The following is a 12092-nucleotide window of genomic DNA, read 5'->3' on the forward strand; positions in this document are numbered from 1 at the left end:
CTACAGCGTTGCTATGCACACTATGAACAAAACAAACCCCCCAACATACAGGGCCTTCCCATTCGTACGTGAAAGTTCGAATTCAGCAGAATTTTTGAGGGACAACGTTCGTCTAGATGCACAAGTATTTCTGCCGAGATTCGGCTTCCGATCTGCTGTACAATCTATGGAAACGGTATTCTCAATATGTCAAGGCCGCACGTCATGTCTCATTTGCGGGTCTCCGTGACTCGAGAAGCTCCACATCCTTGTCTCCCAACGCTTTCCGGACGCACAACCATCCAAAGGGACCACTAAAAAGACCCGAAAAGACATCACAAAGCCGCATTAGCGACTATTCTTGTGTGGCATCATTGGATATCGAGGGAATCTTCTTCTCCAACTAGCTCCACTGTGGGCCTATGAAGTGAGCAATGTCCTTCCGGCCCATTTGTTGAACTCGGTGATAATCGGACAGGGCATGGACCCCCAGAAGTGACGTTTTAGGTGCATGAGATCGATTAGCGCCAAAACGATACATCAAAGAAATCCCCCTCAACTAAAATATTTGCCGAAGTTCTCCCACTGTTCATCTTTCAGTTACAAATTCTACAATATGAGCAAGGTCGCTCTCATCACAGGCGGCAGTATGTACCATTTCACAAGTCTCAAATCACTCATTGACCAAAGTTCAAAAAAGCCAGTGGAATAGGTCTTGCGGTTGCCAAGCACCTAGAACAAACCGGTGATTGGCAGGTCAACATTATTGGCAGCAATCAAGAGCGAGGCCAAGCTGCGGCTTCTCTCTCCAATCTTACATTCTACCAAACCGACGTGCGAAACTATCAACAACAAGCCGCTGTATTTGAGCGGATTTTCAATGCAGCTGGACGGATAGACTTTGTCTTTGCGAATGCCGGAAGAGGAGATTACACTGATTTCTTTGCCAAATGTGATGCTGGCATCCCGCCTGACCCGGGTTCGGAACTTGTCGATATTAATCTGAATGGCGCTCTATATACCAGTTACCTCGCGATGCATTATTTTCGTCGCTCTCCGGAGTCAACAAAGGGGTATAGGAACTTGATCCTCACTTCCAGTATCGGGGGACTATACCCGTGCATGCTAACTCCGGTGTACTCTAGTACTAAACGTAGGTTGAGAAAAGAACAATTAAATTAACTCTACCACAAGGGCTTGCTAATCTGTTTCTAGATGCGCTCATTGGATTCACTCGATCTGTCGGAGAGAGACTTTGGGAAGAGGGAGTCCGGGTCAATGCTCTGTGCCCTGGGGTGGTGGAAACGCCCCTCTTTTCCGTTGAAGCGTTTATGTCAATATTCCCACGGGAGGTATCTATCCCTATGGATGTTGTAATTGGTGTAGTATCACAACTCCTGTCTGGGGCGGACATGGTGGATGCCAAAGGGATGTGTGTCACTGGCGATGAGATGCATTCCCGGGCTGTTCACATTTCAGGCGAGAACTTCTTTTTCATTGAAAAGCCCGAGATTTATGATGAGCAGACTCGGATAACCTGGGCTGCAATGATGGGCCATAAATAATTTATGCAGACATTTGCTGGTTTGACGGATCCATAGCCAAATGTTGGAATGGTAACACTCGCGTGTTCATGTTGAAGACGTCTTGCGTATATATTTACCTAGATCGAACCAGTAGATCTGGTCCTCGCGATCCCTAACATCCCATACTAAAGACAAGGAGCGTTCAACCTGAAGCTGCGATTGCCGGGAGAAAGTCACAACTTCAGGGATCTTGGTAACGGCTGCTGCTCGCGCTTCAGTCCCCGTGATCTCAAAACATGCAACCATGTAGGGAAGTGAAGTGCATGGTATTGAACGCCCTGTGGATTGCAGGACCATATCTATCTCCGTTGTAATAGCTCTGGACAACTGCAGTGCTTTCTCGTCGCATTGGCCAGAGGGATGGCGTATCCGATGCACAATAAGCAAAGCCGCAAGACGGAGGATTTCAGACTGAGATAACATTCCAGCAACCTCAGACTGAGTAAATCTTTTAAGAATATCTGGCGGTGGCGAGGCATGCCATTGCTCCAGGGAATCTTCTATCTTGCCCAATCGTTCAACCATCTCCATATCCATTCTCCCACCCCCGCCATTAACCTTCATCAAATGACTGGCCTCACAGACATCATATATATGAGCGAAAAGCGAAGAGCTAAGCCCAATATACCGATCGACAACATTGGTGCGATCATGTTCACCGACGCGGATAGTCGGCATCTCGGACCTCAGCAGACATTCAAAAGTCTCCGTACTAACCAGGCACATCAAGAAATCCATAATACTAGGATCCATGCCCAACAGAGTCTGATAAACGGGCTTGACAAGAGTCAATGTATAATGCGAGATAAGGAACGGCTGGCCATCGGCTACATGCATAGCGAACGTAACCATAGATATTCCGAGCACGACCGCAGTAATCAGATCTTGCTCTTTGGATATCTGTAATGACCGCAATCCGGACACAGCTAGTGCAGCTCGCCGATGCCCGATTTCGACGCTCGTCTTGTTGTACTGGGCATATTGTTCGCCGAGGAGCACGGCGGCACAAGCGAGTGTGGCGTCTTTTAACATGGACGAGTGAGCGGGTCGGAGTATGCTCTGCACGAAACAACGGTGGTGTGACTCGTGAAAGCTCGGTCCGATTAGGAACTTATCTAGTGGGGACGGTGCGACAATGTCTTTCACAAGATTGAGGATGTGCCGTTCCCACTGGTCTAGTTCGGGGAATAGGGCTGTATTGCTGGATATGCCTTTATCGAATGGCAGGTAGAAATGGGGATTGAGGGTGTTCTGTGATGAAGTTGGATCGAGTGTCTTTTCGCTGCGGGAGACTAAGGAGGTCGGGAGTTTATATGATAGTTGTCTTGCAACGCGAGGCTTCCGTCCGGGTTTTGCGAGGTTTCGTGTTGTTTTGCATGTTTGGCTTAATCGACCACATCGTTCACACGAGGCTGTTGGGCTCGGTCGTCGGCATTTTTCTTTTAGTGCGTGGCATTGATCACAGGCTCTTTTTGTAGCAAGCTGGGACATTTTGAAGTTGAAGTCAACCGATGTTGGATACCAAACAAACTCATCTCAGGCATCAGTGTTTCTAAGAGATCCCAACGATAAAAAGTCATTGGAGAGGCGATAAGGGTCGGGTGGACCTGACTATTGCGTGTAAGCGTGCGGGGATACCATATGAGCTTGTGATTGTACTTGTTTCAGAACATTTCTTCAACATTCAAGCTAAATCCTCTGGTTTCATTTCTTATTTGGAATCATAACTAATCTTGCAATGATACCTGTCAAAAATTAGACACAATTTAAGCCTGACAATTAAAACGACTGAGTATAAAATGTATACAACATACGTCACTAACATTTAACCTTTTATTTAACCTTTTGCACATTTTATTATGAAAGTATAGCCTAATTAAGTAATTGGACTCTTTTAAACACCCTCCAGTCATATACAGAAACAATGTAAATCACCCTTAACAGTTCAAATCATCCGCCATACGCCTCCAAACAGCTTCAGGTAGTCTCCCATGAACCCAATAACCACCATCCTCCCCATCCCGGCCTCGCGCTTTCCACGTCACCAACAAATCATCCAAATGAGTTTTAGTCTCTCGCAAAAGTCCGCAGTAGTCAACACTACCCTGTACAAATAGCGGAGTTTCACCTTGGATATCAATATCATAAAGGGGCAGATGTTTCCACGACGCTATGCGCGGTTGAGCCGCTCGCCTGCCATATGATCTTGGCACCATGGGACTTTTCTTTAGTCTCTTGTGTTGCACAACAATCTCTCCAATACATTCTGGCTGTTTGGCCTCGTCAACTGCACGCCGGATGTATGTTGCAAGTCGGACTAATGAAGGGGAGCTATATTCGCTTGTTGGCATTGGATCCGGCAGTGGCATCATGTACCAGGGGTTAGAGAGGTTTGTCTCGGACTGGAGTTGTTTTGAGATGTCAATAACTAGGCCGAAATTGTGAGGAGTTGGTGGATGTAAAGAAGCCTATGCAGGGTATCAGTGAATTTGTCCTTCGGGTTATCCGTTGGAATAAAAGGCGGCATTACTAACCTTGTAGATGAAAGCTAACAAGAGATCATGCTCGGTTACCTTGGCCTTTTTACTTTCGGCCTCTTCTAACCAGCTTTGAATTTGCTCTTGGGGAATCAACAAGCTCTTGCCGACCCGTCTTGCAGAAGGATAGAATATATCCCGCCCGATTTGCTTCGCAAGAGCCCCGAGTCCGGCTGCCCAAGTGCGACGGGTCGAATATTTGTGCAGGTCTGCGATCTGATGAGACTCGATCATCTCGGCGCATTTCTCGAGTACTTCTGATTTCAGTGACAAGGATTGTCGGGCACGGAGCGTATGGGTAATTCTCTCCCCTCTAAGAAGGGTGCAATAAGCCTGGACTATTCGATGGGCGCCTATAAGGCTATTATCAGCTCTATTACTCAGTTACTTTGTTGTTTTTTTAGGACGTTGCTTACCACTCGCATCGCAAAGGGGCTGCAGAAACTTAAACCCTATTACGCAGGCATCGTTCAAGAATACCGTTCGTATGGAAAAGACTCGCTGCTTCCATGCGTGCGAAATTCGATACCCCAAATTCAACACATTTTCGAGCGCCTCGGAGTCAATCAGCTGCGGGGCGTCTGGCTCGGAGGAAACTTGGAGAATCTCGCTGAGGTCTTGTTCGATAGTTCTCCCTTCCCACACCTCGGCCAGGTCCCCGGGATCTTTTGGGTCCAGGAATTTCGTTTTCTATTCCCTGTCAGTCTTTGTACAACTGTTGGTATAACTAAATACCTACCAATGAGTTCATTCGCAAATTCAGTATTGGCCATTGTGAGAGGAGAGTATCGGCGGCGAATTGAAAGTCGAGTGGACTAGGATGGGACCTCACGACGACTGACAAAGTGAATTCGAGAGGTCGGGCATAGCCCATATCAAGTGGGCTTGGTTTCATGTTGTAGTGAATAATAATTAGAATGGATGCTAAAAAAATCCTATAAAAATGCAAAGCAGTCTATGAAATCGACCTAGAAGATTATGCTAATAAAATAAACAGAAGATGAGGCCATCATGAAAATAAATATCTTGCTATTTGTATCTTCTCACAACTTTAATGTCTCTCCCCACATAATTGCCCTCTGGAATGCGCCTTATAGTTCTCCGCGAATGAGCTCCTTGGCATACACGATGGGGAATTCTGCACCGTGGCAGATACCATCTTTGGAATGTTGTGTGATACATCTAGCCCCGAGTAGACTTACCTGTCGCTCACAATTGCCCAAAATCAATAGCAGTCTCGTTGAAGGAGATTGGAAATGCGCTGGCAGGTAGTTCTACACCAATCGCTTGCTATTAGTCGACGGTTGCGGAAATCCTGACTTCATTCCCTATTTGACTGCAAGGCATGAATTCCACCTTGTCCTAATATCAAGTATAATGATGGACTCTTGTTCTTGTGAGAACTAGCCAATAGTCCGTGGTATATACACACGCCCATGAGAAATTCCAGTAAGACAAAGAGGCTTAAAGAGAAATTGTCAGAATTTCGGTACAAACGGTAATTATTTGAGTTATACCACGATCAATAGCAACACATATTCTATTATCTTCTCCGAACTAGATCACTTGTTTAGTAGCGGGTTTCGGGGAGGTCCTCAGTCGAAGAGGTGAGCGCGGAATGTCCTATATGGCCATTGATGTGAAACCCTAGAAGATTCTAAAACATCTATAGAGATACCACTGAACATCGGTCGGCTATTTGACATTATATGGAGTACCAAACGGAAAAGTCGTTCTGAAGGGGAAACCATTCCCAGCCTTCTTTTGCGATCTGATAAGGATATCGCAAAGGGATGAGCTGCAAAGGTCCAAGCGAACAAATACAATAATCATAGCATCTCTGAGTGGCTTCTCAATCTCTGCCCACGCATTTGGGACTTCACCATGGACAGCATTTCTCGTCTTCCAGTGGACTTTATTGCATTTGCTCTCACCTCCCAATACGACATATATTATTTCTACTTATACCAAATCTAGCAAACAAAGATCTCAAGTCTAGTCTAGCAAACAGAAAAGTAAACAACAAAGTAAACAGCAGGACATCACAACAGAAACCAATTGAGAGATCCTGGACTACTCGAGAGAACTATGAATTGAGTCTATTTTATGCCTTAGACATTGCCCTAGTTCCGTTTCCCCTTGCTGGTCATCTCATGATCACAGCAATAATTGACTGAAAACACCCTATCTCGGATTGGAAGGCATAGAAAATTTAAGTTCGATTTGGCGTTAAGGAGCAATGTATTGGCTCTAGGGTTAGAATAGAAATAGGATAATGTTCATAATCCACTTGGGTACCCGTGAACTAGGGCTCGGCCCGTAAGATTAAATATGAGAAGCAGATGTGATTGCGATCTCGAACCTAGAGAGCTTGGCGAATGAAATTCAGGATCTCGGTCTAATGTATCAATATAGGGATGGGGCTAGGTGCTGCATGAAGCGGTGAAGGTCAGACATTTTGATATTTTGTGATAGATCGATTAATTATCAATGTACTCTACCACCAAGTTCCAGCCTATTATAATTGGAAAGTGTATCACGATCATTTTCTTTGTATCTATATCTATAGCTTCGCTGTTATAAAATAATATGAGTGGCTAGTCGGGCTTTCTCGGTGTGGTCACACAGTTGCAGCCTCTTCCTCGCTGTGCAGATCTATCTGCATGCACCCAAAATCGGTGTTTGTTGCCATCAAACTTTCAGCCATACAATCCAAGAGACTACCGATCTTAACCTGTTCTATATCATGTCCGTAGACCCACCCAGGGGGACCCTTTGTACGGAGTCCTCCGCACAAGTTCATAGCATTATATATATCCCCTCTAATCCCGCATGTTTCCGCTTTACCTTGAAAGCGGGCTTTGGAGATTCGCATGATCCATCATGATATGGGATTATTATAATGGCAAGACGATATTCGTTACGGGGGGCACAGGCTTCATTGGGACTGCTCTTCTGTGCCGACTTTTGAGTCGATCGTGTCCGAAACAAGTATATGTGTTATGCCGGGGTGGCTCCGAGTAAGTGAATAAAACACATCCAAGTCAAAACAGTATTCACTAACTTGACCAGTAAAGCAAAAGCAAAATGGTCCGACATGCTTCCTCCCTCTGCCGCACAAATCCTCACCCAAAACGAGCGAATGACCATCCTTGACGGCGAATTGGGAAATACCGCCACAATGAGTTTACCAGAAGAGACAATCCAGATGCTGAAACGGACAGTACACATTGTATTCCACGCCGCATCATCGGTTGAACTGCACAATTCTCTGCGAGAATTAGCATATACGGTGCTGGCACCAAGCATATGTCTCACACAATATGCCCTGAAATTCCCCAACCTCGACCGCTTCGTATTCTTCTCCACCGCATACGCCAACGCCCATCTATGGAAAACAAATGAATCAAACGACGTGTCAGTCGATGAGAGAATATACCCGCTCGGCAGCGAACAGGAGGATTATTACAAGGTCGCACTCGAAGCATGGAGCGCAGTACAGAAAACCGGCTCATCCGACGAATACGAGGCCCATGATTTCCCATGGCCATACGCATACGCCAAACATCTAGCCGAGCGATTAGTCCTTCAGAAGGCAGCCGAGCGTAACAAAATGGACAAAGTCCTAATAATCAGACCCTCTGTCCTCGGACCAGCCGATAAATTCCCATACCCCGGGTTCGTGACTTCACACGGAGCGCCCTCGACAGCCTGTGCAGCAGAGTACATATTGCATCCAGGTCGCCGGATCATGCTCTCGACGCGATGTGAGAACCCAAATCAAGAATCCACGATCGATGAGGTCCCGGTTGATGTGGTCGTGGATCGAACATTGGTCCATGTGGCACTGGGGACGAGCGGATGTGTCCATGCTGTTAGTGGGGAACGGGGTCGGTTATCGACCGAGGAATGGTGGCGTGCGTTCAAAAAGGAGAGACGGATACCATGGAATGCGAAGCCCACTTGGACTGACAATGACTGGCATTCTCCTGATCTCCACCAAATGGCGCGGCGGTTCAAGATTATTGGGACTTCCTTTGCGTTCTCGCAGAAACGGACTGTTAAGGTTGTAGAGATGCTAGGGGCTGGAGATAGGGAGGATCTTCAGTTATTTGCTGATCGATCAGAGCCTTACTCTTTGCGTTTGAGACGACATTATATTTATCATCAAGCTTTGCAGGTGGCTAAGAGGAACAAGTGGCCTGTATTCTCTGTTAGGCTGCTTTGTCGGAAGGGAAAGCCTGTTCATCTAGATGAGGATGTAAAGGCTTGAATTTGAACATGAATGTAGTGGTTTGGTGTGTCATGCACAGCCCTTTTAGGGTCAAATCATTGATTTGGTTTCCTGTAGCAAGTATCAATCAGTGCTTCATAACGGGAATTCATTCGGCTCCTTGGTGAATCAAATTGGCGGAGCTATTTACTAGATCTCAGAATTGTACAAAATGGCAAGATAAACAAAATAAACCATAAAGCAAAAAAAAGATGGCCATAAACAAAACACTCCAAATATGATCATACACAGGCCCCCAAGAGTATCTTCATTAGAGATTCACGTCTAAAGTAAACGTTCCCTCGAGATCCGTGCAATCAGTTTTGGAGCAACAATCCGATCCTTCATATTCCACTCTAGTAGATTACTAATGATGCGATCAAGTGGTTCCTCTGCTTGGGTTAGCTTCGATCGACCATTCTCGACCATGTCAATCCACTGCCTCATCGTATTGAAGGTTCCCTCATCAGGTGAGTGGTGTATGTTCGAAATTAACCACCTCGATGTTTTTTCAGGCAAGTGAATATGGCCTAATAGCCATAGCATGACAACACCCAAAGCCCATATGTCAGATGGTGGCCCACGTAATTTTCAGTTCCGCAAAAACTCGGGTGGCAGATACCACGGCGTGCCACCACCCGAGGAAGGGTTGCTATCCCGGAAACTGAGGCCGAAGTCAATCAAAACGGCACCACGACCGGGGCTATACAAGATATTTCCTTGCTTGATATCGTTGTGTACGATACTATTACGATGGATAAAATACAGTGCCGAGGCCATATCAGCCAAGATCCTTTGCGCGTCGGCGTTCCCGCTGAAGTGATCACTGACTCGATGTCGTTGGCACAAGAGCGATTGGGCGTCGACGTGCTCAGTATAAATACTGTGGAAACGGGCATCAGAGCCGAGCATGCGAAGTATGGCCGACTAATGCGGGGGTCAGGTCTGGAACCAAAATGGATATAATGACAGTACATACATGATCCCCGAGAGATGAATGGACCTCCTTTTCATGGATCCAGGCTTCAGTAGCCTGGATTGCGTCCCTCTCTTTGCTGCCAGTAGTCTTGATTATTTTGACGACAATGATTTGGTCTGGCATGCCCGAGTGGTCTGCCTGCCATACAGACGAATTTCTCTGTTCTGCAATATCCTTGCGTCGTGTGAGCCGATATCCTCTGTCGCCGGCTCCGATATACATAGTGTCCCCTTTCGCAAGCGCCACGAGTGGGTTGTCAGCTGAAACAAGCTTCCGCTCAGGTGGTTCGATCACTTGGTATACCGATTTTCCTGATTTCGCCCTCTTTGCTGGTGGAGAGTCGGATCCTGGCGCGGGCCGCTTCGTAGCCAGTTGAGCAGCTAAGCCAAGTCCTCGTCAAGGGTCTCGAAAGTGAAACATGAACGGGGCAGCAGGGAGCAGGGTGGTGTGCAGCCCAAGAAGAAAGCCAATGGGAAAATGGCAACATCAGCTGGCGTGGTCAAGACCTCGTCAAGGGCCTCGAAAGTGAAACCTGGACGGGACAGCAACGAGCAAGATGGTGTGCGGAGAAGTGCCCGGTTGCAGAAACGCTCTGGACAAACCAGGCAGTAGTGTGCAGGGCGCACCGCTGAGAATAATAGCAAGCCTGAAAAGACCATTGCTTGCTTAGTCCTGAACTGCGAGTTAAGACCATTATTTCCGGGAATTTCCCTGTCCTCTCATCGCATCAAGGGATGCATATTTCCATCTACCATGTCCCAGTGTTGCTGCTGTGCATTTAATGCGGGATGGGCTTATTGGCTGGTTCCACTGCCATCGCCGAATACTTGATTCATAACTACGAGCAGAATTGATCTCATACGACATCCAAGTCACCCACCACACTTTTCAATCCATCCTTGAACAGTATCAGATCATATTGATTGTTGTCTCCACATTTTTCTAGGCCCCGAGTGACTGACCTTTTTGTTTTCCCCTTGGCCATTACATACGTTTACACTGTACTACGAGCATCTGTGTACTTTAAATCATCAGACCCGTTGTCATCATGACTCTCTTGACAAACAGCAAAAATTGGCCATAGTGAATGAATTCCGGTGTATAACACAATTTAAAGAGTTTCACTTCATAAACCTTAAGATACTGTCTCTATGCACAGGTGCAGTCTACTGATTATAAATCATTGGCATAAGGGTGCAGTCGCTTCGCATGAGTTTGGCCGATATTAAGGTAAGCGATCGCGATCAGGCCACTCAATGTACTATTAATATAGTTTAACTTGAATCAATGCCATTTCACTTCCCAGATGGGCTCATTTTCTCTAAGCCAAAGACCAAATATAGATCTAAACTTGGAACACCCACGGATAAGCGCCCTGCGCACGGACCATCTGATCGACCGCGGGGGGAAAGAAATTCTTCTCCGCCACCAAGTCACAGGCCTAACCCAACTCACCATGGCACCGACAGCGTGTTTCAACTGCAAGGAGGCGCGGGCTGTCATCATCCGACCTAAGAATAGGCACAAACTCTGCCGAGCCTGTTTCATAAATATTTTCGAAACCGAAGTACACGAAACCATCATCGGCACCAACCTCTTCTTCCCCGGCGAGCGAGTAGCGATCGGAGCCAGCGGCGGCAAAGATAGCACAGTACTAGCAGCCGTACTGAAAACTCTCAACGAGCGATACAACTACGGACTGGATCTATGCCTTCTGTCCATCGACGAGGGCATCCGCGGGTACCGCGATGACAGTCTCGAGACTGTGAAGCGCAACGCCGTGCAATACGATATGCCGCTTGATATCCTGGGATATAGTGAGCTTTATGGCTGGACAATGGACCAGGTTGTGGAACAAGTGGGCAAGAAGGGCAACTGCACGTACTGCGGGGTGTTCCGGCGACAGGCTCTCGACCGAGGCGCTGCCCGCTTGGGCATTAAGCACGTTGTCACGGGCCACAATGCGGACGATGTTGCGGAAACTGTGATGATGAATCTTCTGCGTGGTGATCTGCCCCGTCTGTCGCGTGGTACTAGTATTGTCACTAGCTCCGACGCTTCGGATATCAAGCGCAGCAAGCCTCTCAAGTACGCATACGAAAAGGAGATCGTCCTCTACGCCCACCATCGTCAGCTCGATTACTTCACTACCGAATGTGTCTACTCGCCTGAGGCATTCCGCGGTAGCGCTCGTACCCTGATCAAAGATCTCGAGAAGATCCGTCCCAGTTCGATCCTCGATATTGTCAAGAGTGGCGAGGATATGGCCGCGCTTGTTCCGGCGGAAGTCCGGGGTGCCGGCAAATCCAAACAGTCCGCCGAGGAGGAATCGGCTGGTGGCTGTGGGAGTCAAAATGGCCGAACAAGTGGCGGGGAGATGGCTGCAATGGAGGCGCAGCTCGCTGAGAACGACGAATCCGAGTCCCTCGAGACCGAAATCAAGCTTCCTAGCGGTTCGCGCGTGAAGGCGAATCGCGGCCCAACTGGTAAGGCCGTCAAAGCGCAGACCATCAAACACTGCGAGCGCTGTAACTACATTTCCAGTCAGCGGATTTGTAAAGCGTGCACGCTGCTAGACGGTCTGAATCGGAACAGACCTAAGACTGCGATCGAAGTTGGTGTTGGCATGGAAGACGAAGAAAGCAGTTCAACATTGATGAGACAGATGGAGCGCGCCCAGCTCAGTGCTACCTGAAGAGTCGATCAACGAAGCAATATATTCCCACTCTTCAGCGCTA

At 47.4% G+C, this 12092-nt stretch overlaps 5 protein-coding genes across 5 annotated transcripts; 3 read left to right on the top strand and 2 right to left on the bottom strand.

Annotated features, from left to right (window-relative positions):
- Positions 1 to 595: 595 nt before the first annotated feature.
- PGRI_006750 (Short-chain dehydrogenase/reductase SDR) lies at positions 596 to 1544 on the top strand (the record flags this gene model as incomplete). Its single annotated transcript, XM_040788388.1, has 3 exons — positions 596 to 626; positions 680 to 1132; positions 1195 to 1544. The coding sequence occupies 3 exons, from the start codon at positions 596 to 598 to the stop codon at positions 1542 to 1544; spliced, it is 834 nt and encodes a 277-aa protein (XP_040652160.1).
- Positions 1545 to 1610: 66 nt separating this feature from the next.
- Positions 1611 to 4997, bottom strand: PGRI_006760 (uncharacterized protein; the record flags this gene model as incomplete). The annotated part of the gene is made up of 5 exons (XM_040788389.1): positions 1611 to 2857; positions 3529 to 4033; positions 4100 to 4455; positions 4519 to 4792; positions 4842 to 4997. The coding sequence occupies 5 exons, from the start codon at positions 4995 to 4997 to the stop codon at positions 1611 to 1613; spliced, it is 2538 nt and encodes an 845-aa protein (XP_040652161.1).
- Positions 4998 to 7097: 2100 nt separating this feature from the next.
- PGRI_006770 (Male sterility, NAD-binding) lies at positions 7098 to 8375 on the top strand (the record flags this gene model as incomplete). Its single annotated transcript, XM_040788390.1, has 2 exons — positions 7098 to 7122; positions 7180 to 8375. The coding sequence occupies 2 exons, from the start codon at positions 7098 to 7100 to the stop codon at positions 8373 to 8375; spliced, it is 1221 nt and encodes a 406-aa protein (XP_040652162.1).
- A 591-nt stretch (positions 8376 to 8966) lies between these two features.
- On the bottom strand, positions 8967 to 9576 carry PGRI_006780 (uncharacterized protein; the record flags this gene model as incomplete). Its single annotated transcript, XM_040788391.1, has 2 exons — positions 8967 to 9302; positions 9355 to 9576. 2 exons carry the CDS (start codon positions 9574 to 9576, stop codon positions 8967 to 8969), a joined length of 558 nt encoding a protein of 185 aa, XP_040652163.1.
- Positions 9577 to 10810: 1234 nt separating this feature from the next.
- On the top strand, positions 10811 to 12049 carry PGRI_006790 (putative PP-loop ATPase superfamily protein; the record flags this gene model as incomplete). The annotated part of the gene is made up of 1 exon (XM_040788392.1): positions 10811 to 12049. One exon carries the CDS (start codon positions 10811 to 10813, stop codon positions 12047 to 12049), a length of 1239 nt encoding a protein of 412 aa, XP_040652164.1.
- Between the last annotated feature and the right edge of the window lie 43 nt (positions 12050 to 12092).

The sequence above is a fragment of the Penicillium griseofulvum genome (assembly GCF_001561935.1).
Source record: "Penicillium griseofulvum strain PG3 chromosome Unknown contig_79, whole genome shotgun sequence".
Taxonomy (NCBI): domain Eukaryota; kingdom Fungi; phylum Ascomycota; class Eurotiomycetes; order Eurotiales; family Aspergillaceae; genus Penicillium; species Penicillium griseofulvum.